This window comes from Talpa europaea (assembly GCF_964194135.1).
Source record: "Talpa europaea genome assembly, chromosome: 9".
NCBI classification, from domain to species: Eukaryota; Metazoa; Chordata; class Mammalia; order Eulipotyphla; family Talpidae; genus Talpa; species Talpa europaea.
In genome coordinates this window covers 18,133,443-18,155,105 of record NC_140076.1, presented here as the reverse complement: position 1 = coordinate 18,155,105, position 21,663 = coordinate 18,133,443, and the positions used below count along the sequence as shown (strand labels likewise).

At 53.1% G+C, this 21,663-nt stretch overlaps 1 protein-coding gene across 1 annotated transcript; it reads left to right on the top strand.

The window, feature by feature from the left end:
• Nucleotides 1-15,195: 15,195 nt before the first annotated feature.
• Nucleotides 15,196-21,659, top strand: FABP3 (fatty acid binding protein 3; the record flags this gene model as incomplete). Its single annotated transcript, XM_084243023.1, has 4 exons — nucleotides 15,196-15,268; nucleotides 18,396-18,568; nucleotides 20,412-20,513; nucleotides 21,457-21,659. 4 exons carry the CDS (start codon nucleotides 15,196-15,198, stop codon nucleotides 21,508-21,510), a joined length of 402 nt encoding a protein of 133 aa, XP_084099149.1. The 3' UTR covers nucleotides 21,511-21,659.
• Nucleotides 21,660-21,663: the final 4 nt, after the last annotated feature.

The window sequence follows — 21,663 nt, the reverse complement described above, 5'->3', positions numbered from 1 at the left end:
ACAGCCACGTGACACGAACTTCGCAGATAAGGAAGCGGAAGCACAAAGGGCTGTGTAGCCTGGTCTGAGCCTAGCAGCTGGCCGGACAGTTGCCCGCCTCCCTTTAGCCAGGCCCACCTCTTCCCCACACAGACAGAGCACATGGAGTGTGAGGAGCTGCTGAGCCACAGATCTGTGCTGATGACAGGGAAGCAGCAGGAAGGGCAGGGGCCCTGAACAGAGCGGGGACGGGTGGTGCGTGGCTCAGGGCTGTGGGGTGCAGGTGGTCTCCTCTCCCTGCTGTGTGTGCGTGTGCGCATGTGCGTGTGCAGGTGCGGAGGGGACGTTCAGCTGGGAGTGGGGAGTGCTTCTGACTGCTGCCAAGAGGCCTGGGTCAAGTGCCAACAGTCTCTGGTTCTTAGAATGACCTCAGCAAGTCCTCTCCTTCCCTTTCCCTGGTGGGCTGAACTAAGGCTCTGGGGCACAGAGACAACTCTCCTGGCTGGGATCTGCAGCGCCCACTAGTGCACGCAGTCATCAGCTCTGAGAAGAGGACTGGTAAGCCACTCAGCAGACTGGACCCCTGGTTCCTGAGCTGGTGGCTCACCAGAACACACTGGTGGTTGGAACCCAAGGAGGAGGCACGTGGAGCAGAGACAGGTGAAGAAGCTGTGCTCACTTCTCCTCCTTGGACTTGTACCAGGGACTTGGGGACATGGAAGGAGACACCTGAAAGACACAGAGACGTGGATGAGAGACCCGTGGGGAGGCTGACAATGGCAGACTTTATCTTGACTTGGGTGTTGATTTTGCTCCTTTGCTCCCAGACTTGCCTGGTCCTTTCTGCCCTTTTTCTATGGGTCACCACCAAAAGGTGGCTTAGACTTGTGGCAAGCTTTTGGGCCTCAATGGACCTGCTTTGGGCCAACCCTGTTTGGCTGGGCATTTATCCACGAGGGCATGGGTAATTTTGGGTGCTTCATTTGGTAACTATATTCTTTCTCGTCTCTTTATTGCACACTCATTGTAGTAAAATTATTTTCTATTGAAGGTCTTATGCACCAAGAGTGTGTTTGTTTTTATGTAGTGGATGGCAGAACCTATTTAGAGTGGGAAAGTTTGGAGGACCTGGGTGTCCCTCCTTCTACCCTGTAATATTTTCTCTGGAGGTTACCCATCACCTCTGTGTAGTGGAACTTTCACCTAATGGTGTCCCTCTGCGTTTCTCTTCCCAACTCTGTTGGCTGATATCACATTTGGTAACTTCAAGTCGCCCAACGTGGGAGTATTTACAACACAAGAATTGGCAGACACTAAAAATTGGGACTCAGTTTGTTTGACTGATTCTCTAGACTAAGAAAGTGATGGACAAAATATTAATAGTGCAAACTAAACTGTGTGTCTAGTGCTGAAACTGAAAGAAGGTTCAGTTAAAGAATATATTTGTAGGAGGATGAAAATAGTGTAACAGTGAGTCATGCAGCAGATTAAATTACTATCAATTTATTATGAAAAGTTTCAGTAGAGGGCCTCCCCGGTGGCGCAGCGGTTGAGCGCTGGGTTGCGAAACTGCGCGCGGCCTCTGCGGCGCCGGTTCGATCCCCGGCTGCTCCCCGGCCACCACAGGAGGGTCCCACATGGCGTGCAGACCTCTCCTGCCGCCCGCTGCTCCCCTCAGCAGTGTACTTCGGTCCTTCTGCCTGCTCTGCTCCCCGCTCTGGCTCTGGTGAATTCTCTCACCCTCCCGCGCTTCTGACTGTACCCAGTGCATGTATAAACAAAACAAACAAACAAACCAGCAAACAAATAAATAAAGCATGCCTCTATAAAAAAAAAAAAAAAAAAAAAAAAAGTTTCAGTAGACTGCAAATGCAAATTTTGGCTGAACAGCAACCATTGGTTAGATATGAGTCAGCAAAATTTAACAAAAGCATTCTGTGAGACTCTACCTGCGGCCGCAGAATTTACAATCAAGAGTTTGCATATTGTGTTGTACACCCTTTATATCAGCAGAATTTATAATAAATGTATGCACGTAATTTATAAAGTGCTAGAATAAAATGTGTGCATTTGGTTTCTGAAGCGCCTGTTGTCAACACTGGACCAACCCAAGTTTCATAAAGTCCTTTTCAAAGCCCAGCGCTGCGCTCAACCGCCTGCGCCACCAGGGAGGCCACATCTCTCCTTGGGGAAGTCCTCTCTGCTGTGGGAAGAACTTTCAGGACAGAGACTGATGACCTCGTATTTCCCCAAAGATACTCTGGACACGGGTAACTCTGGCTTTGGAGTCTGTCCTTTTCAACAAAGACAATACAGCCAGCACATTTGGGGCTTTGTAGTACTGACTTTTCTTTGATGTTTTCCAATGCATGTGCCTTAAATCAGGGTTTTGATGGCCGTAAGTAACAGCTCAGGCTAACAAAGGCAGGAGTTATCCTAAAAATGTCTGGAGGAGGAGCAATGAACCAATCAGACACGGCAGGGGCTGCAGGGGCGGGGTCACCGGGTACAGTCGGGCGTTGGGGCCACACCTGGTTCACCTGCGGGAGCCGGAGGATGGGCGCGGCTGGCGGGGCGCAGAGGAGCTGTGCTACAAAGCGGTCGAGTGGACTGGTGGGGCAGGTTCCCGCTCATCCCCCTCACTGAGAAGGTCTACCTAACTGGCCATCGCTACCTGGCCACGCCCACTGTTGAGACAATTTAAAAAGAAAGAAAGGAGGGGCCTCCCTCAAGGCGCAAGGGGTTAAGCCGCAGCACTATGAAGCTGTCCACAGCCACAGCAGCAGGAGTTCCATCCCGGCCAGGAAGCTGACCCACAGGCCAGGGAGCTACCAACACAGCGCAGCAGACCTCTCCTGACTCTCCCGCTGCTCCCCTCAGCAGTGTATTTCAGTAGATCCACCTGTTCTACTCCCCACTCTGTCTCTGGTGAATCCTCTCGCCACTGCCTCCCCCCAACTCTGGCTACACCCCAGCTCTTGTATGCATAAATAAATAAAAAAATAAATCCTTTTTTTTTTTTTTAAAAAAAAGGTCACTGCCTGTTTCTGCAGTCCCGCCATCAGGTCTCCCTGGACTGTCCATAGATACTGTCAAGTTGATGCTGCATCAGAGTTGTCTTTTTTACTTCACTTCACGAGAGGCCTTGAGCTCTCAGGGGCAGGTCCTGGCACCATGGGGTCCCCCGTGCCTGCCAGTCCTGGCCCAAATCACCACCATTGACAGAGCAGGCTCTGCAGCAGCCAGGCTGGCTCAGACCTGGCGCTCGGATAAGGCCTCAGTTGCCTCATCTGTAAAAGAGAGGTAAATAGCAGTATCTACTGCACAGGTTGTGAGGATTAAAGCTGTTAGAATTTATAAAGTGCTAGAATAGTGGTAAATGGTGAACAAGTGTTGAGGAGGAGGAGGAGGAGGATTGGCACCTCGTTTTCAGCTGGGCCTTGCAGGCTGGCACACAGAGTGGGTGGGGCGCTGTAAAGGGCAGGACAGGCCATAGTGCAGGTTTTCTGATCCCATGCAGACTGGGTAAAGGAGGAGTCAGAGTCCTCAGTGGTTTTTTGCAGGTCTTTTATTGGGGTTCACCAGGCATATGGCAGGCAGGGGTGCTGGGAGGCTGGCAGGCCTCCCAGCCCCCAGCAAATCTTCACTCTATCTGGGCTCTCTGGTGTTCTCTGCTTCTGTTTCGGGCTGCTTCTCTTTCGGCTTCTGCTGCTGCTGCTGGCGTCCCTGTGACGCTGCCCTTAAAAAGCACAGTCTTAGCACAGGTGGACCCACTTCAGGTGCCCGCTATCAGGCATGCATTCAGGATCACAGGGTTCCCTCATCTATCCTGATGGCGGGAGGGCAGAAAAGCCTGATTTTTTACCTTACCATACAGGCGCCCATGCCCACAAGTAGGCTCCAGACCCCTTCCTGGCTTCCACTGATGGACCTCCATCTTGTTTGCTTCATTTCCTGGACTTCCATCTAAGAACCTGCTTGAAGACAGGATTCTGTCATTCTCGAACCACGTTACTCAGAGGGAGAGATTCTTCCGGTGGGCAGGTGGTTTGCCCCAGATCACAGCATAGTCTCCTGCCTCCCAGCTCACTGTCCTTCCCTCCCAAGAAGTCTTTCAGATCTCCCCTAAGCAGAGCCTGATGGGGATGTGGCACGTGGGGAGAGATTCATGAAGACCCAGGAGGAGCAAGGGGGGACACCAGAGGCAAGAGGTGGGGACCTGGGTCTGGAGCTCGGTCACTGAACTCGGGCAGCTGACCTGTTTTCTGCGGGGGTCTATATGGCATCCTGGGAGGGGACAGCGATGAATAAGGCATAGCCTTATGAGTTCTGAGCCTTATGCCTGGCTCCCATCTCTGCTTGAATATGGGGAGAACGCATCCCTCCGGAGCTACCTCGACACCTTTCTCTCTCGCTTTAAGCTTCTCGTTTTTCCTGAACCCTCAACTGTACCGTTTTGCTTTTTCAGCTTTCTTAGACCGTCCTAATTCGCAGCCTGGAAAAGGCAGCCCAGGCCAAGTGAGGAGGGCAGGCGAGCAGCTCAGCTCAAAGGGGCTGCAATGCCTCCTGTCCCCAGGAGGGGGCGCGCCGCCACCTGCTGCAACCCCTCTCTGGCCGCCAGGTCAGGCGGCAGGTGCAACCCGATGCCAGAGTCAGGACTAACATCTAATCTTCGCAGCCACGCGGCAGGAAGGCGGGGATAAGCAACCCCCAGCTTCCAATGGGAGCTCCAGACCCAGAGAGGGGCACCGGTGGCTGAGACCTGGGGTCCCTCAGTAATTAGGAGTCTGAGCTCTGCTTCAAAGGCCATTAATCAAAACGAACCTACACCTCAAGGTCCTGGGAGATCTGTTGCCCTTGGAGGGAGAGGGGCTCCAGGATGGAAACTCCTGGGTCCGAGGGTACCTTTTGGAGCCTCCTATTCTTGAATTCCCCCCGACATCAACCTTTCTTTCCCCAGAACCCCCAAGCCCTGTTCCTGGAATTCTGCCCTTCGGCTGAACCATGGGCTTAAGGGAAGGGGGCTAAACATCTGGGGGCCCAGCTGTGCACAGCCCTCTAGGGCTGCATAGCTCTGCCTTGGGGCTCAGGGGGCACCGGCGCCCAGGCACCCCTCTCTTCAGAAACCATAGACAGCGCTGGGCCTCCCCACTGCCTGACTGTTTAGACTTGGTATGTTCATGTCATGAGCTGTCAGGGCAGGCGATGCTGCAGACCCACCAACACGGCTGGGGAGTGGCAGGGGGTGTCACTCAGGAAACCTGACTTCAGGGAGAGGCGTAACTGCCGTGTGCACCCTCCATTCTCTCCTTTTTTCTAGACTAACAGGCGGAATAATGAACATGTTTCCCTATCTTGCCTATGGCGTGATGTGGCCATGTGGCCAATCTCTCACAGAGAGAGAGCGTGCGGTGCCAGGTCAGGCCCTCACAGGACAGGTGTGTTCCCTCTCCTTTCCCGCTTCGTGCCGGGGCCATCGAGATGAGCAGACTGAAGCGGCTACTCGCCCATCACCAGCCCACCTCCACAGAAAGCCTGAGAACTCTCCCTATGAGACGAGCACCCCAAACCCTCAGCGACTTCAGGGGAAATGTCGGCTTCCCCCATGATGGGCCAGGCCTTTTCCTGACTCCCCTAACCCCACTTCCCAGTCTCCTCACTTGCTACTTTTTTTTTTTTAAAGATTTATTTATTTTTATACAAGAACCGGGGCACAGGCCAGATGCGTGGGAGGGTGAGAGGATTCACCAGAGACAGAGCGGGGAACAGAACAGAAAGACTGACAAAATACACTCTGAGGGGAGCAGCGTGTGAGACAGGAGAGGTCTGCCACGCCATGTGAGTTTCTCCCCAGCTGGCCGGGATCGAACCCGTGCTGCAGAGGCTGTGGGCAGCTTCACAGTGCGGCGCTCAACTGCCTGCGCCACCAGGGAGGCCCTCTCACATGCTGCTTTTATCCTCTGCCCTCATCACAGATCGATCAAGAAAATAGCATCTTTGCTTAACCTCTCTTCTCTGCCCTCCCATCTCCTATTCCCACAGCTGGCAGATTCCTGTGTGTCCACCTTCTATTTGGGGCCCTGATGGGGGCCTGCCCAAACTTTACCGCTGTGTAAAGTTTTTCCTGAGCCTCCCAGCAGGTCCTTCTGTGATCCGTGCTCAGCCCTGGGGCGAATGGCAGCTGCTCTGTGTTGTGAAGGCCCATAGATGCGTCCACCTTTCCCTCCTCTCTATAAGAGAGGGGCCAGGCTGGGGTCATTAGCTGGTTGTCAGTATCAGGCACGGACGTCCAGGCGTCAAGCCAATGGCAGTCAAGTTTAATGAGTGAGAGAGAGATTGTATATGTGAAGGTGTGTGTGTGTGTGTGTGTGTGTGTGCACGTGAGTGGGTGTGTGTCCTGAGCTGGCTGGAGGCCCAGGCCAAGGAGACAGGGAGGGCATTTAGAAATAGCCATGTCCCTGAGCCCCAGACCAGGCCTGGTGCCCAGATAAATGGACCCTGGGTGAGGGGGCGGGGGCTCAGGAATGGTGGGTGGGTGGAGACTGAAAGGTGTGGGTTAGCAGGCCATGACCCTGCCGCCCTCTGGGTCTGCTCCTCTGAGGCAGATGGTGTGGGCCTGACCATCGGCTGACTGTCCGGTGCTCAGGCCCCAGTGACCCTCAGTGACCAGTGAGTATTTCAGGCTGGGGCTGAGGAGCACCTGCTCCCTTGGCCCCACAGCTTGTAGGGCAAAGGGGAGGCTGCCAGCCTAGCCAGTGACGGAGGGACAGGCTTGGGACAGGGCACTGGAAAAGTTTGTCCTCTCCTCAGACTGGCCCCACCTTACCCTTTTCCCCACTTGGAAGTTCCTCTCCTGAACCACAGACAGCCAGAGCTTGAAAAATGAAAAAGATCAGTCTCACTCATAGCAGGAATCTAGAAAACTTAAATAAGGGACCAGGAAAAAGAATAACTATAAGAAAGAAAATATCAAAATCAACAAACAACTATGAACCAGAGACACTCTATGGGGGGTGGGGGACGGGGAAAGGATGGGTTGGGGTCAAAATAAGGGGGATGTAATTGTATGGGGAACATAAAAATAAAATTTCAATTAAAAAAAAAAGAAAAATGAAAAAGATCATCTGGCCCAACTCCCTGCCGTGAAACTGGGGACACTAAAGGGGAGAGAATGGCCCAAAGTGGCAGAGCAAGGCAGGCAATGGCAAGGCCGTGTGGAGCAGAGCAAGACACACAGGATCCCGGGCCAGTGGCCTGGGTCCAAACCCTGGCTCCCCTGTAAGTTAGGGATGAAGGCCACGGTGCGACGTCACTGGCAGGTACACATATCAGGATTATGAGGCTGAAAGACAGAAAGCTACTAACTCTAGTGCCTGGCACTTGGTCAACACTGCAGGGAGGTTGGAGTCTCCTGCACCACACTTTACAGCAAGCAAAGCTTCTCTATGCTCATGATCTCGATTGTTCCAACAACCCTGAAAGGTAGACATTACTATCCCCATCACATAAAGGAAACAGGCTAGGAGAGATTGACCAGCCAAGCTCAGGCTGGTATTCTGCTCCCCACTGCCCATCTCCTCCCCACTCCCGACAGCTCAGTCACGGGTTCATCAGATGAGTGACCAGACACGAGGCAGTCCCTGGCTCGCAATGCCCACTTGGTCTTCCTGCCCCTGCACTGGACAATCCCATTACTCGTCAGATACCATCCCCTCCTGACCCCATCCTTCCGAGCCCTTGTTCATCCCCCTCTAGAAAGAGAAATCTGTTACCATGCACACTAGCTGTGCTCATTGTTAGTCTTCTCTGTAAATGACTCCTTCCTTTTCCTATCTAGTGTTCTTATTTGATGTGGAGCTCAGGGGTGCTGCACCCACTGACCCCCAGAGAATCCTAAGATCCCAGGGCCCCGAAAAAGGCCAAGGCTGGACTGACAGCCTTGGCTCTGCACCTGCTTCCTGGAACACACCTGGTCCCAGACTCCTGAGGCCAATATCCACTCTCTGCCAGCTCCCTGCCATGGCTGGCCAGCTCTCCTCACCTAAGCACACACAGTGGTCACAACTACCAGGCTCATCACACCTTCTGAGCTGCCTGAATCCTTCTAGAATTTTGCTCCTGAATGACATGCACTGTCGGGGAGCAGCCACTGAACCCGCTGTTTTGTGCCAGGTCACATCGCACATAAATATGTCCCAGGCCTCAAGGTGGTATGAGGGGCTGTTTTACCAGCATTGAGCTTACCTTTCTAATTATACCTTACTTAATCCAGTATCATATGTATTTTGCAGAGACAAATTTTTCCCCTGCTGAAGAAGTCATCTGGGGAAGAAGCCAAGGGCAGCCCCAAATCTGGAATCTGCTTTGATGACTTCCTATGGATGGTCCTGTCCCAGAAGACAGTGACCACTGAGATTTAAGCTTCATGTAGGCACTCCGAAGGGCAAGTCTCACCTTGGAGTACTTGGGGCACCACTGCACCCGGAAATGACACAGTCTGGTGACCTTAGGGGATAGAGTGAGGAAAGAAGACAGGAGACAGGATACTTTGGCAGGAAGAAAGTTGAAGACAGGTGAGGGTGGTGTGGGGCAGAATTTTCAAGCAGGGAGAGAGAACACTGAAGAGGAAAAGCAGCTTTCTTTGCTCTGGAGAGACTGTCCACTTCACAAGCCAGGCCCTGTACTAGGCTCTGTGGACATGGCAGAGAGCCTTTGCGGGGCTTCCAGGGTAATAGGAAAGACAGACTGAAGCAAATGGACCATAAGAAATCAGGATGAGTGCAGGACCAGGAGGATGAGCTTCCCAGAACCAGCAGTTGAGCTGAAAGCTGACAGAAGAGGAGGGCTTGGGGAGGCAGAGTTACCTAGGCCCACAGCAAGAGACAATCTTGGCAAGCACCGATTTGAGGTAACAAAAGGGTATAGTGTAGGCCTCACTGGTGGCATAGGGGGCTAAGATGCAGCACCATGAAGCTATCGGCAGCCATTGTAGCACCAGTTCGATCCCCAGCCAGGGAACTGGCCCACGTGGTGCAGCAGACCTCTCCTGTCTCGCCCACTGCCCCCCTCAGCAGTGCATTTCAGTCAATCTGCCTGTTCTGTTCTCCGCTCTGTCTCTGGTGAATCCTCTCACCACCATCCCCCACACCTCTGGCCTGTACCCCAGTTCTTATATGCGTAAATAAAGAAATCTTAAAAAAAAAAAGAAGAAGAAGAAGGAGAGAGTGGCTGGGTATGGAGGGCTTGGAGGGACAGGAGGGGCCAGAGTTTGAGACCAAGCCAAGGGTCTTCTGCCAAAAGTCACGGCAGCCAGAAAAGGAGGTTGAAAACAGAACTATTTAGCCTTTGTCCAGTCAGTAAGTCCTCACTTAACATCATCCATAGCTTCTTGGAAGCTGTGACTTTAAGTGAAAGGACATAAGAAAACCGATTGGACCAGAGGCTGATTGATATAAACAAGAGAAGTTCCTATGGCATATCTCTGGTCACAAAGACATCACCAAGCTTCTCCATGAAGACCACAAGACTTTTAATAGTCAACAATAGTTTGTTTTCATTCATTTATTTTCCAGCCTACATGTTCCAGCTCAGGGTCCTGGGTGAGCTGGCAGTTCAGGGTGCAAGGTGGAGACTGAGTCAGGACCAGGTACCTTTCCATTGCGGGGTGCACTCAGGCCCAGGGAAAACCCGGCAGCCTGAGGAGTGCGTGCAGTGCCACGGACAGCGAGCCTAGCCAGGAACTGATTTTTTCCCCTCATCAGTTTTATTACAAAACAGCATTGAACAAAATGACCTTAGAGGAGGGCCTGCTGTGCTGCATTCCCAAGCTTATCCTACCTTATCTTCCAGAGCAGCTACCTTCGATACTTTGTCTTACCTCTTTAGCAGACCTGCTGGGTGGGAATGGTGAAATGCTGTTTTCAGATACCTCAGATTTTCATCAAAAGAAAATTTTTTGCAACTCTGTATGGGGATGGATGTTAGCTAGACTTATTCATGGTGATCATTTTGTAACATACAAATATCAAATCATTGCTTTGTATACCTGAAACAAATACATAATGTTCTATGTCAATTAGAACTCAATTCAAAAAAAATATTGAGACCCAGAAAGACTGTGACTTGCCCAAGGTCACACAGTTGGTATTAAATAACAGGGGCAGGATTGACACCCCACTGAATCTTACTCCAGCGCCCCTAAAACTAGAACAGTAGACTTACTCATTCACAATTCCGTAGACTTACTCATTCACTCAGTATTCAATATCCATTCATGCATGCCCACTATCTGCCAGGCACACCACACCTGGGGCACAGAATTTCAGTAATAAATTAGACTGGTTAGGGCCTCCTGGTGGCGCAAGGGGTTGAGCACCGCACTATGAAGCAATCCACAGCCTCTGCAGCATGAGTTTGGTCCCCACCGGCCAGACAGCTAACCCACATGGCGCAGCAGACCTCTCCTGTCTCCCCGCTGTTCCCCTCAGCAGTGTATTTCGGTCCGTCTGCCTGTTCTGTTCCCCACTCTGTCTCTGGTGAATCCTCTCACCGCCCCCCACCCCTGCATCTCTGGCCTGTACCCCAGCTCTTGTATACAAAAATAAATAAATCTTTAAAAAAAAAAAAAGGAGGGCCTCCCCTGGTGGCGCAGCTGTTGAGCGCTGGGCTGCGAAGCTGCCCACAACCTCTGCAGTGCGGGTATGATCCCCAGCCGCCCGCGAGGGTCCCACATGGCGCACAGACCTCTCCTGCTGCGCCCGCTGCTCCCCTCAGCAGTGTACTTCATCAGCCTGCCTGCTCTGCTCTCCGCTCTGGCTCTGGTGAATTCTCTCACCCTCCCCCACTTCTGACTGTACCCAGTGCTTGTATAAATAAATAAATAAATCTTTAAAAAAAAAAAAAAGAAAAGAAAAATAAATAAATTAGACTGGTGAAGCAGAGGAGACAAGACTAGAGTTTGGGCTTCGTTCTGTCAGCCACAGGGCGGACAGCAGGTTTCTGGGAAGGCAGAGGCCCTCCGCTGGGGGCTGCACCCTCCCTCCCTGGGCAGGGAGAGTCCTTGTTCTCTTTCCAGGTAGCATTCTGCCCCAGGCAGCAATTTCTAAGAAGCTAACCGGTGTTCAGCAGACCTCTACCTTGTGCCAGCATTTGTTCCCTCAGACCCATTGTATCTGGAACTCTTGAGGAACAAGGAAGTGGCTTCCTCATGGCAGAGAGAATACCTGCTCTGCCCAAGGGGCCTGCAGGCCCCCTACATTGTGAGCTCAGTAAGGGCAGGGGCTGCGGCTCTCCAGTTTACCCTGGATCCTCACGGCGTCCAGCTCAGCGCCTGGGACAGGAGATGCTCCAATTGTGGATGAATTATTAAGAAAGCAAGAGAGTGTAAATAAACCTTTTATTAACCTTTCGTGTGTGCCTGCAGTAGAGTATTGATAAGTCCTTGTAAGTGCGTGGGTGAGGACCCACAGTCAGGCAACCCGTTGTCTATCGGGGCTGCCCTGTAACAAGATGAGGAAACTTCTCTGCAGTATTTGAAGGCACTTGATGACCTCAGTGAGGCGGAAGTGGAGATTGATAGGTCCTCTTCTACTGACTCCGGCTCTCAAAGGGCCTTGGCTCATTCCTGTGTGCGCTGGGACAACTGCCTCAGGGAGATGCCCCAGGAGGAAGGGCGCATCATGTGCTCGGCTTTATGTGCTGTCTGCTGGTGAAATGCAGGAAGTAGAGGGCCTCCTCCATGTGGGAGGAAGGAGACTCAGGAGGGGTAAGGCGCTTGCTCCAGGTCTCTACTTCGCAAGTGTTAAGTTTGGGATTGAGAACCAGGCCTCTTTCTGAAGATACTGCTTCTGAATATACCACATCCGGAGGGCAGGGTTTGGAGGGCGTGGAGAGGAGGGTCGGCTAAGAGTGGATGATTTCATGGCAGGCAGAGAAGGAGAGAGAGCCCCACCACTACTCAGCAAAAGAGAAAATTCCCAGTTTTAGGTCCTGAGGGCAGGGATGGTGGGGGCGGTCAGCATCCACAGCCTCAGTTCCTGAAGGATAAAGGAAGGCTCAGCTTCTTTGGCCTCTACCTCTGGTATCTCCCCCACTGTCCCCCGCACCCAGTGCTCCCCAGTGTCAGCAGCGCATCCCCTGGCGGAGGCCTCCAGATGGCAGGGAGGGCCGAGGGAACAGCTGAAGATGCTGAGCAGGCCTCCCTCCGCCTCTCCCTATGGTCCCACGGATCATCCGGTGCTGCGGCCCATCTCATTGGCTCTCTGCTGGTTACTCATCTCTCCTCTTCTCCATCTTCCCAGTCTGCCGTTACCATGGAAACCTGGAACAAAGACATCACCATAGGGCAAGGGCTGGGGAGATGCTGCTCTTGGCAGATACTGGTCCTGCTGCCTGCCAGATGTTATATCCACATCTGGATCTGCCAAGGACAAGAAAAGGGATAGGACTTACATTCCCTTCCCTTGATCCTTTTCCTCAGACGTAGCAAGTGTAACAGGACCTGGAGGATGCAGGTGATCAGAGGGAGAAAGATGAAAGCCAGATGGAAAGGAGAGAAGCAGCTTAGCGGTCAACCTCAGTGACCCAGCTCTGAACATGGTGGGGAGCTGGGGGGGGCGGGGGGGAGGTAGTGCATAGTGGTCTGGGATTTATATAGAATTCCTCCAAGCACCATGCTGCTCAGCTCAAACAGTGCCCAAGAGGGACCAACAGGACTTTCTGGGAGTGTCCCCCTGACCCACCCTAAGGCTCTCTAAAGTCCCTTCCTCATAGGTGCAGCTGTTTCCAGTCCTAACTCAGAAACAGGAATGTTAAGAATCAGAGAAACGCTCCCCGGTGGCACAGCGGGTTGAGCTCTGCCCTGTGAAGCTGCCCGCAGCCTCTGCAGTGTGGGTTCCATTCCCGGCTGGCCAGGGAGAAACCCGCATGGCGTGGCAGACTTCTGTCTCGCCCGCTGCTCCCCTCAGCAGTGTCTTCAGTCCGTCTGCCTGCTCTGCTTCCCACTCTGTCTCTGGTGAATTCTCTCATCCTTCCGTGCCTCTGACCTGTACCCTGGTTCTTGTATAAATAAATAAATCTTTAAAAAAAAAAAGAATCAGAGAAGCAAAGCAATCTGCCTGTGGTGGCCCAACAGGCATGGGGCAGAGCTGAGACCCATTCTTAGATGTCTAATGGAGATAATGACAGCAGTGAATTTTTATTAAATCTATCATACTTGACATTTTTAAATGTATGATCTCATTTGAACCTCCAACACCTCTATGGGACAAACACTGTCATTACCTCCATTTCAAAGATGAAACAGAGACTCAGAGGGGCTTAAATGCATTGCCCATGGCCACACAGCACTCAGTGGAATGAGAATCGGAACATTCTACCAGCAGCCATTAGCCCAGCCCCCGCTCTCCACCATGGTAAGGACCATGTTGCGAGACAGCTCTGGTCCCTGGCTCTCTGGCCACTTGGTCCTTGACAGGAGGCCCTGCAGCTAAAGGTTGTGACCTTGAGGTAGAAACCACCCCCTTCTCTCCCACCCCCGAGCACCTGCTCCGGCAGTGAGGTCACTGGGGCTGCCTGCCCAGCCCTGAGGCCTGTCCCTGCAGCTTTGGCAGAACTGGACCTCTCCATCTTCTGGCAAATGCATCTATCTAAAGGAAATAAGACCTTAGGGGATGGAGGGCCCCCTTCCCAGAAAGTCAGGGGAAGGGAGGAAGGGGTAGACCTTCTCGACTTGCAGACCCAAAAGGGAGGGCCCGCCACACTGTATATGGCAGAGCTGGCAGCCCCAGGACTTCTTCTGGCTGAGGCTCAGTTGGGCACCACTCCCTTATGCGAGGTCTCCTGTCAGGAATGCAGCTATGCCTCACTTCCTCTGGGGAGCGTCCCTGGAACCCCGCTATCAGGACAAGCTTCCCCTTGCAGTCACCACCCAGAGGCAGGCTACTTGGGTGTGTCCGGTTCGTGGTTGTCACCCCAGAGCCTAGTCCAGTGCGGCACAAAGAAGGTGCTTTAATGACAGGATTAAGAAATGAATGGGCTCCTCTAAGCTGCAGCCTGGTCACCCGTAAAACGGGTGACACCACTTATTTCATGGATTTTGTCTGAAAAGTTCAATGTACTTAAAGCCCTCACATGCATGCAGTAAGCATGAATTCACAGTGGATCTTATGAAAAGCGCTTTGTAGACTGTCAAGTGTCAAACCAAGGAGGCTTTTAAAAGGAGGTGACCATGTCTCTGAAAGTGCAGGCTGCTTGCTGGTGCGCAGCGGTCAGAGAAAGGACAGCAGGTGGGGAGCTGCCCTTGAAAAGCTGGCTGGAGGCAGGAATGCTGACCGGTGAGGGGGTAACCAACGACTTGGGCAAGCGTTTGGAATGTTGCCTAAAGGTCAGAAAAACCTGGAGAACTGTCGGGGTGGATGGGGGCCGGGGGGTTGGCCTGCCAGACGAGATAGGGCCGCTGAAGACGCTCCCTTCCTCCGCGAGGGGCGCGCACGGGCGCGCGGCAGGCAGGCGCCGCAGGGGCAGGATAACCCGGGGAAGGCGAAGGCGGTCGCCGGGGGCAGGAGCAGCGACGACGTGGCCCTCCCCGCCATGCCGCCTGGGGAGTGGCAGGAGAGCGCGGGTTCTGGAGCCCGCTCGACCAGATGCGCAATTTGGGTTCCAATTCACCCTGTCCTGATGTCCAGGCGCCCTGTCAGTGTCCCCTCTGAGCCTTTAAGTCCTCACCTGCAAAGAGGACCCAGAAAGAAGCCAGTGCCGGCAGAATCAGAGCTCTCCCTCCGCCCAAGGGCGCATTTCCCTTCTCCTTGAGCTGCACCTCGCGGCTCTGACCGCGAGGAACCGGGACGCAAGATGTAGGTGGAGAGCGCCCCAGCTCGCGGGCGCGGTGCCTGCGGCTTCATTCTCAGATTGCAAAGCGCGCTGGCTCAGGGGCAGGCGCTGCCAGCCCTGGTGGACCCCGGGGCCCGGCGCGCGCGTTGCCTAGAGCCGAGCGCCAACGTCGGCCCTTCCCCGGGCGGTGGGGGGTGGGGGGGGGCGAGGCTGGGGGAGGGCGAGCGCCAGCGCGGGGCTTCCTATTTCCAGAGCCGGGCGCGGGAGCCACGCCTCCTCATGTGATGCACAGACTATTTAAAGCGGCTAAGCGGGCCGGGAGGCGCCGGCCCCGGAGTCCCTGCGCGCCCGCCCTGCTACCTCCTCTCAGCCTCGCACAGCCTCACCATGGTGGAAGCCTTCGCGGGCACCTGGAAGCTGGTGGACAGCAAGAATTTCGATGACTACATGAAGTCCCTCGGTGAGCGCGGCGCGGAACGCGGTGCTGGGGAGGGGGTGCCACGTGCCCATCGCGGCGCGCGCTCCAACCCTGGCTGGTACCTCGCGCGACTGCTGGGTCAAGGTCGGGGAGCAGAGGGCGGGGGGCGCTGAGGCGGCCGTCTTGCTCGGGGGTCGGGACTGCCTGGAGGGGGCTCCCGCGGTGCGCAGCTGGCCGGAGGGGTTCCCAGGCGGAGCTCAGAGGCCGCGGTTCCTGTCGGTGCCGGGACTGCGAGCGCTCTCCAGGAGGGTTGCTTGATGGGGGCGAAGCGGGCAGTTCCCTTCAAGAAGGGCAGTGATGGAAGAAGGGGGGAGGGTAGCCGGGGTGGGGGGGAACAGGAGCTGGGGGCTCGGGAACCCGAGACCGTGAGCAGGAAAGGGAGCGCTGCAGACAGGAGTGCTGTGGCTGGAGGAAGCAGGAAACACACCAGCGAGCGCAAAGTGGGAAATGTGATGGGAGGTGAGGTGAGGCGGGACCCACAGAGTTCGCGACAATCCCTGCCGGCCCGTGTGGGGTAAGGCCGGGGTTGGGGCTGGTGGATGCCCTCCTTTTCACCGGCCAGTCTCTGACCTTGCTCTGCGGGGACTTTAACCAAGCTTTGACTGGCTGGCAGGGAACCTAGTGGTAGGGTGGGGCGGGAGGTCCCTGTTACCAGCTACAACCCAAGGCTCAGCTACTCTTCAGGAAGGGGTTCAGCGGAGAAAGCTATTGAACTTGCAGGGTGCAGCAGAGGGTCCTGGAGCAAGGCCAAGACCTGTTAAAGGCAGGTAGAGTCTTTGGACTAGAAGGGTGTGGTTTTGGGATAGGAATAAAGATACAAAGACTCTCAGAGGTGAGGTCCCTGAAGATTCATGTATAGTAGTGCCCAGTTGACAGATGGGGAAACTGAGACCCAGTGCGAGTAGAAGCCTGTGATATCCATTCCATAGCAGCGTTGATAATGTGAAAACTTAGGGCTGGGAGGGGTAGGCACTGCTTAATGAATGGCTTCAGCCCGTCCCCTCCTAGTTTGGGCTTAGATAGAGGGTAATACTACGTTATCCTAGTTTTCCAGGCTGGGACAGGGAAAACCGAAATGCTCTTTATAGGTGAGCTAGGTTCCATGCCTTCCTCAAGGAAGAGGGGCTGGACTATGGCAGATACCCCAGCAGGGGAAGGTCTACGCCCTGCATCGCTCACCTCTAGCCCTAGCCCTTTCCTGAAATAGGGAAAGCCAGCCAGTGTTGGCTTTTGAGGCTAAAGCTCAACTGCCCCCACCTCCTGCTAGACATCATGCCGATCATCATTGACTCCTGGAAGGTAGCTGTTCTTGGAGGCACAGGGGTCCTGTGCATCTCCTCAGGAAGTTGGAATGCCCAGGGTCAGGCCTTCCTCATAAGCTTCCCACAGCAGACATTTGGACTGAATCCTTGGAATGAGCTGCTTAGCCTTACCTCTCGTTCCCTTATTTTGCCCCAACCTGGCCTAGGGGCCTGAGATTCCACCCAACCTGCTTTTCTCATTGGGCAAATGGAGGCATGAGAGACCCACGGTCCTCTAATAGCTTCAGCTTCATTTCTAAGTAGAACCTAGCTCTTCCTGAGTCACCTCAATTGTCAGCCGTTTTCAGTCTTAGATTCTCTTGACTCAGTCTCACGCCACACCGCTCAGTAAGCCCTGTTCCTGCAGTGACAAGGCCCTGCTCTGTGCTGGTGAGTGGATTTGGCCTGACTCATCTGATGGCATGGCGCAAGGCCAAGTCCCTCGCTGGCCAGGCAGGTGGGCCAGCAGCAGCACAGCTGCAAAGGCAGCCCTCGCCCCTCTTGTTTTAGACCAAATGTTCTCAGGAGGCAAAGAGACGCAGCTTCATTACTACTGGGGATCACAGGCATGGCTGGTGGCCTTAGGGCAGGAATGAAATACATACTGGGAGGCAGTTGATGGGGAGGAGTAGTGAAGTTTTGGAGCCCAGACTCAAATCTAGATCAATCAGTTACTCTTTGACTTTGGACAAGTCACCTCACTCTGAGTCTCTCTTGTAAAGTGGGGATACCAGAACCACATGAGCATTAAGTAAAACCAACCATGTGGGGCACAAGCTAGGTACCTAGCTTCTGCAAGCTCAGCATGTTGGGACTACACACACACCTACCACCTCATCACGCTGGGTGGCCTCCTCCCTCGCATCTGCCCTGGAGGACTGCTGGGGGCACAGGGGCAGGGCAGCCATTAAAGAAGGTTCAAGGCAAAAGGGAAGCCGCAGCTGGAAGGGGCAAAGGCTTGGCCTAAAAGCTCATTGTTTCACATGCTTGCAGGACACTAGGGCTTTGTCCTGCACCCAGGGAAGTCATGCCTTGGGTCAGGAGGGAAGCCACCAGCAGGCCTGTAACTAGGAATCGGGAGACTGTACTGTGGGCCTCTCCTAGATCTATACATGGAGACAAACACTTCCTTTCTGCCTACCTGCCAGGCTATAGCTAAGAGGCTTTGAAAATGTCTTCTTGCCATATACAGGGACAGGAGCCACAGTGCATGTCAAGGTAAAAACTTCCAAAGGTGGACAATTCTTGTTCCTAAGGCTTTAGAAGGCAAAGCCCACGTCTCTTCTTTTCTCAGCCTGTGGCTTGAAAGCTGCTCAGGTGCCCTGGAAGGATGCGCTGTGCCCCAGCTCTGGAGGCAGTATATATAGCAAGGCAGTTATACATGAGCTCCGCACTTACACAGTTGCTTGAATTCCAGGTTTGTGACCCTAGGCTTTAACTCCATCTCAGATTTTGCATCTGTCAGAGATGAGAACATCAGCCCTCCTGGGAAGACTGGCATGAGACAGCACAAACAGTTTTTAACTTATAGAAAGCACTTAATAGCATTTCGCTTATTCTGATCTTAGCTCTGCCCCTGACTTGCTGCGGTATGTCGAAGTTCCTCACTTGTTTAATAAGATCAATAGTGTCTCTTCAATGAACAGAGATAACAGGAAGACTGGGAAAAAAAAAAAAAAAAAAAAGACCATGTAGTCTTTGAGTTTTTGTGCTCCTCTTCCCGGTATTCAGTGCTGAATGGTTCATTGGTGACCTGGCGCCTGCCTGTCTACTCTAGCACAGGTACTCATCACCTTGTCTGTCCTCAGGTGTGGGTTTTGCCACCAGACAGGTGGCCAACATGACCAAGCCTACCACAATCATTGAAGTGAACGGGGACACTATCACCCTAAAAACACAGAGTACCTTCAAGAACACGGAGATCAGCTTCAAGCTGGGGGTGGAGTTTGATGAGACCACAGCAGATGACAGGAAGGTCAAGGTGAGTCAGGGGAGGGGTACAGGGCATGGATAGAAGATTAGAGACCCTCAGTGGGTAATAGGGTGGCAGTCTTGGCACCCAGTTGTTGCACTCTGAGTGCAGGCTTTATGGGGATAGGCGGGAACAAAGTCCATAAAGCCTTGCAGTGCTAGAATGTCCCAGGTACTAAAAGCACAAGAGTTGTACCCTTTTCTTTTCCTCCCTCCCTTCTGGGGAAGCATCTACCAGCTTTCTCTGGGGTGGGCAGCACAAAGTCCGGATGTGCTTCTGACCTCAGTGTCTACTCCAGCTCTAGCTGGGTAACCTTGTGCATGACATGCAACAGCTCCAGGATTCTTCTTCCTCCATAGATAGGGGAGTTATGTGGCCAGACTGTGGCCTCAAGTACTTTAGGAATGATGCCCAGGGGAAGTCATGGCCCTCTATTGCATGAGCAGTCAGCCTGGTCTCCAGCAGCAAAAGATATAACTGGGGACAAAAGTCTAAGATCTACTCAGTTGTTTCCTCTTCTCCAACCTCCACCCCCTGGGGCTTGGCCAGTGACCCTATGGAACAATATCCAATGCTGCCAGGCCACAGGCAGGAAGAGCTATGATCTGGATGGGGTACTGCTGTGTGAGTGTTTATAGTATCTTTCTACCAAGCCTTACTTCCCACCCCAACCCCATAAGGGAGAGGACAGCCACCCCCAGTCTTAGAGCCTGTCACCCTGCTATGGCTGTCTTGGCAGCCTGCCTCTTAGTCTGTGAGCCAGGCATGAACAAGAGCTAAGGGTGTTGGACCTCTACAGTAGTATCCTCCCACCAGAACTTATCGTTCAGTCTCTGCCCCCTCTTCCTCAGAGCAGCCCCAGGAAGAATAGGTGGGGTCTGGTCTTGTGGAGGAAGCTGGAGCCCATGCCAGGATCACACAGGAAGCTGAGAATGGGGCTGGGATGGTACTCAAAGATGGCAGCCTACCAGGATAGAGGTGGCCGCCCCACCATGTCTCTACCTCCTTGGACTAGCCCAAATTCAGGGCAAGAACCCCAATTTTGGCTTAGCTGCCTAATCTTAAAATTATAATGAGGTATAAGTTGTTGGTAAGGATACATACACTACCACCACATTTGGCCCCAAACACAGACACATACATACCCAACTTTCTCAGATTCTCCTACTGAACCCTGCTCAGTCAGGGTCTGCTAGCCTGGCCTAGAGCCCCCAAATTCCTAGAGAAGAGAGATCTGGGAGAGCTGCCAAATGAGAACCAGCTGATGCAGCCTGGCAGTGCTCAAAAGACTAAGTGGGCATTTGAACAGGGCTGTGGAACACTCCAAGGGCACCCAGTCCCAGGACCTGGCAGTTGTTACCCTACTTGTCACCTGAATGGGTCACATGATGGGTGACATGGGTCACATGGACCAAGAAGACAGGACTACAGGGCAGGCACGAAGTCTTTTTTTCCAGTATCTCCCAACCCCATGGGCCTTTTAGACATTATGTGTGGAGGACAGAGTCTTAGGACTTCTTTCCAGCTTTTCTCAGGAACATAGGCCAGTACACGCTGGCCTTATCTTAGTGGGTCTGTGGTTATGGACATCACCTAGAGTACATGGTTAAGTGCCCACTGTGAGGCCGGTGGCATTTCCCAGAGTCAGGCTGTCTAGCCCCACCATACTGCCTGCCTTGCCTGACTTGCCTCCCTCACCAGGCAGTAGTGGGGCAGAGGCTGGAGGTGGGCTGTCTGAGCTGTGGTCCTAGTTTGGGTCAGTCTGAATCCTTCATGGTCCAGTGACCAGACCCCATCCTATCCCTCAATCCTAGCTCAGATCACAGCTCAGACCCCTACCCTCTTTCCACAGACCACTGTGACACTGGATGGAGGCAAACTTGTTCAGTTACAGAAGTGGGATGGGCAAGAGACAACACTTGTGCGGGAGCTATCTAATGGAAAACTCATCCTGGTAAGATGGGCAACATCGGAGCCTCACCTAATTTGGTTACTACTTCAGCCAAGTCTGCTATAAAATGTCAAGCAGCAGTGGGAGGTGGGACTATGGAGGGCAGAGGCAGGGCTGGGTGGTATCCAGTAGGAATTTTCTGTGTAGTGGCTGTGGACTGGTGGGGGACCTTATGACAGCGAAGTCCTTTCTACTTCATTCCAGCTCCACCTGCTCTCAGTGCTTTCCAGGTCTGGCCTACTGCAAGTGCCTGACTAAAACTTGGAGAGGAAGTGGCAGTCAGGCTGGCAGATCTGTCTGTTGGAAATGTAGCCTTGATGTAACACCCCCAGACCCAGGGGCAGGGATAGCAGCCAGCCGCAGTCTGTGCCTCCTAACTCTGTAGAGCACCTGACTTTCGCCTCGGCGTCTTCACTGAAGATCTCTTTGGATCAGTACAACCTGCTCACCTCATACATCCACATTATGTGGATGCACTCACACAGGGCAGGGGGACTTTGATGGGACTGTGATAGGCAGGACCAGATACTCTTTGGGTAAACAGGACTGTGGCAACACTAGATGGTGGAGCTCCTGGCACTGTCCTCAGTTAGAGAAGAATGGAGCGTTGGTGAACTGGCACAGTTCCTCTCCAAGAGTCTCTGGACATATTAGTTACTTATTTGGCTATGTGCATTAAAATGAAGTGAGAGGAATGATGTATAGGAAATAGAAACAATCTGGGCTATTTCAAGCTCATTTCCCCAAATATCTAAAAGAGGAAATACAATGCCTATCTCGGTATAGGTATCAAAAAAGAAAATATGTAAAATGGCTGGCACATAGTAGGTGGTCAAGAAATGAAGAGAACTAGGATGAAGGTAGAGGGCCCTCCATATTGGAATGAGTGCTTTGAGTACCTTTCTTGTCCTCTCTCTTTCCCTAACTTGCCTGTCTTTCCTTTTAGACACTCACCCATGGCAGTGCAGTTAGTGTTCGCACTTATGAGAAAGAGGAATGATCTGCCGGCGCATTCACTGAAAGCTACTTTGCCAATTGGCTACCCCTGGACTCAGATTGCCTCATTTTTTCTTCTGGCATTTTGTATAAATCCACCTCGATTGGAGAATTCTTCTGGGGTCAGTTGGCGCCAGTATGGATCCAGTTCCAGTTC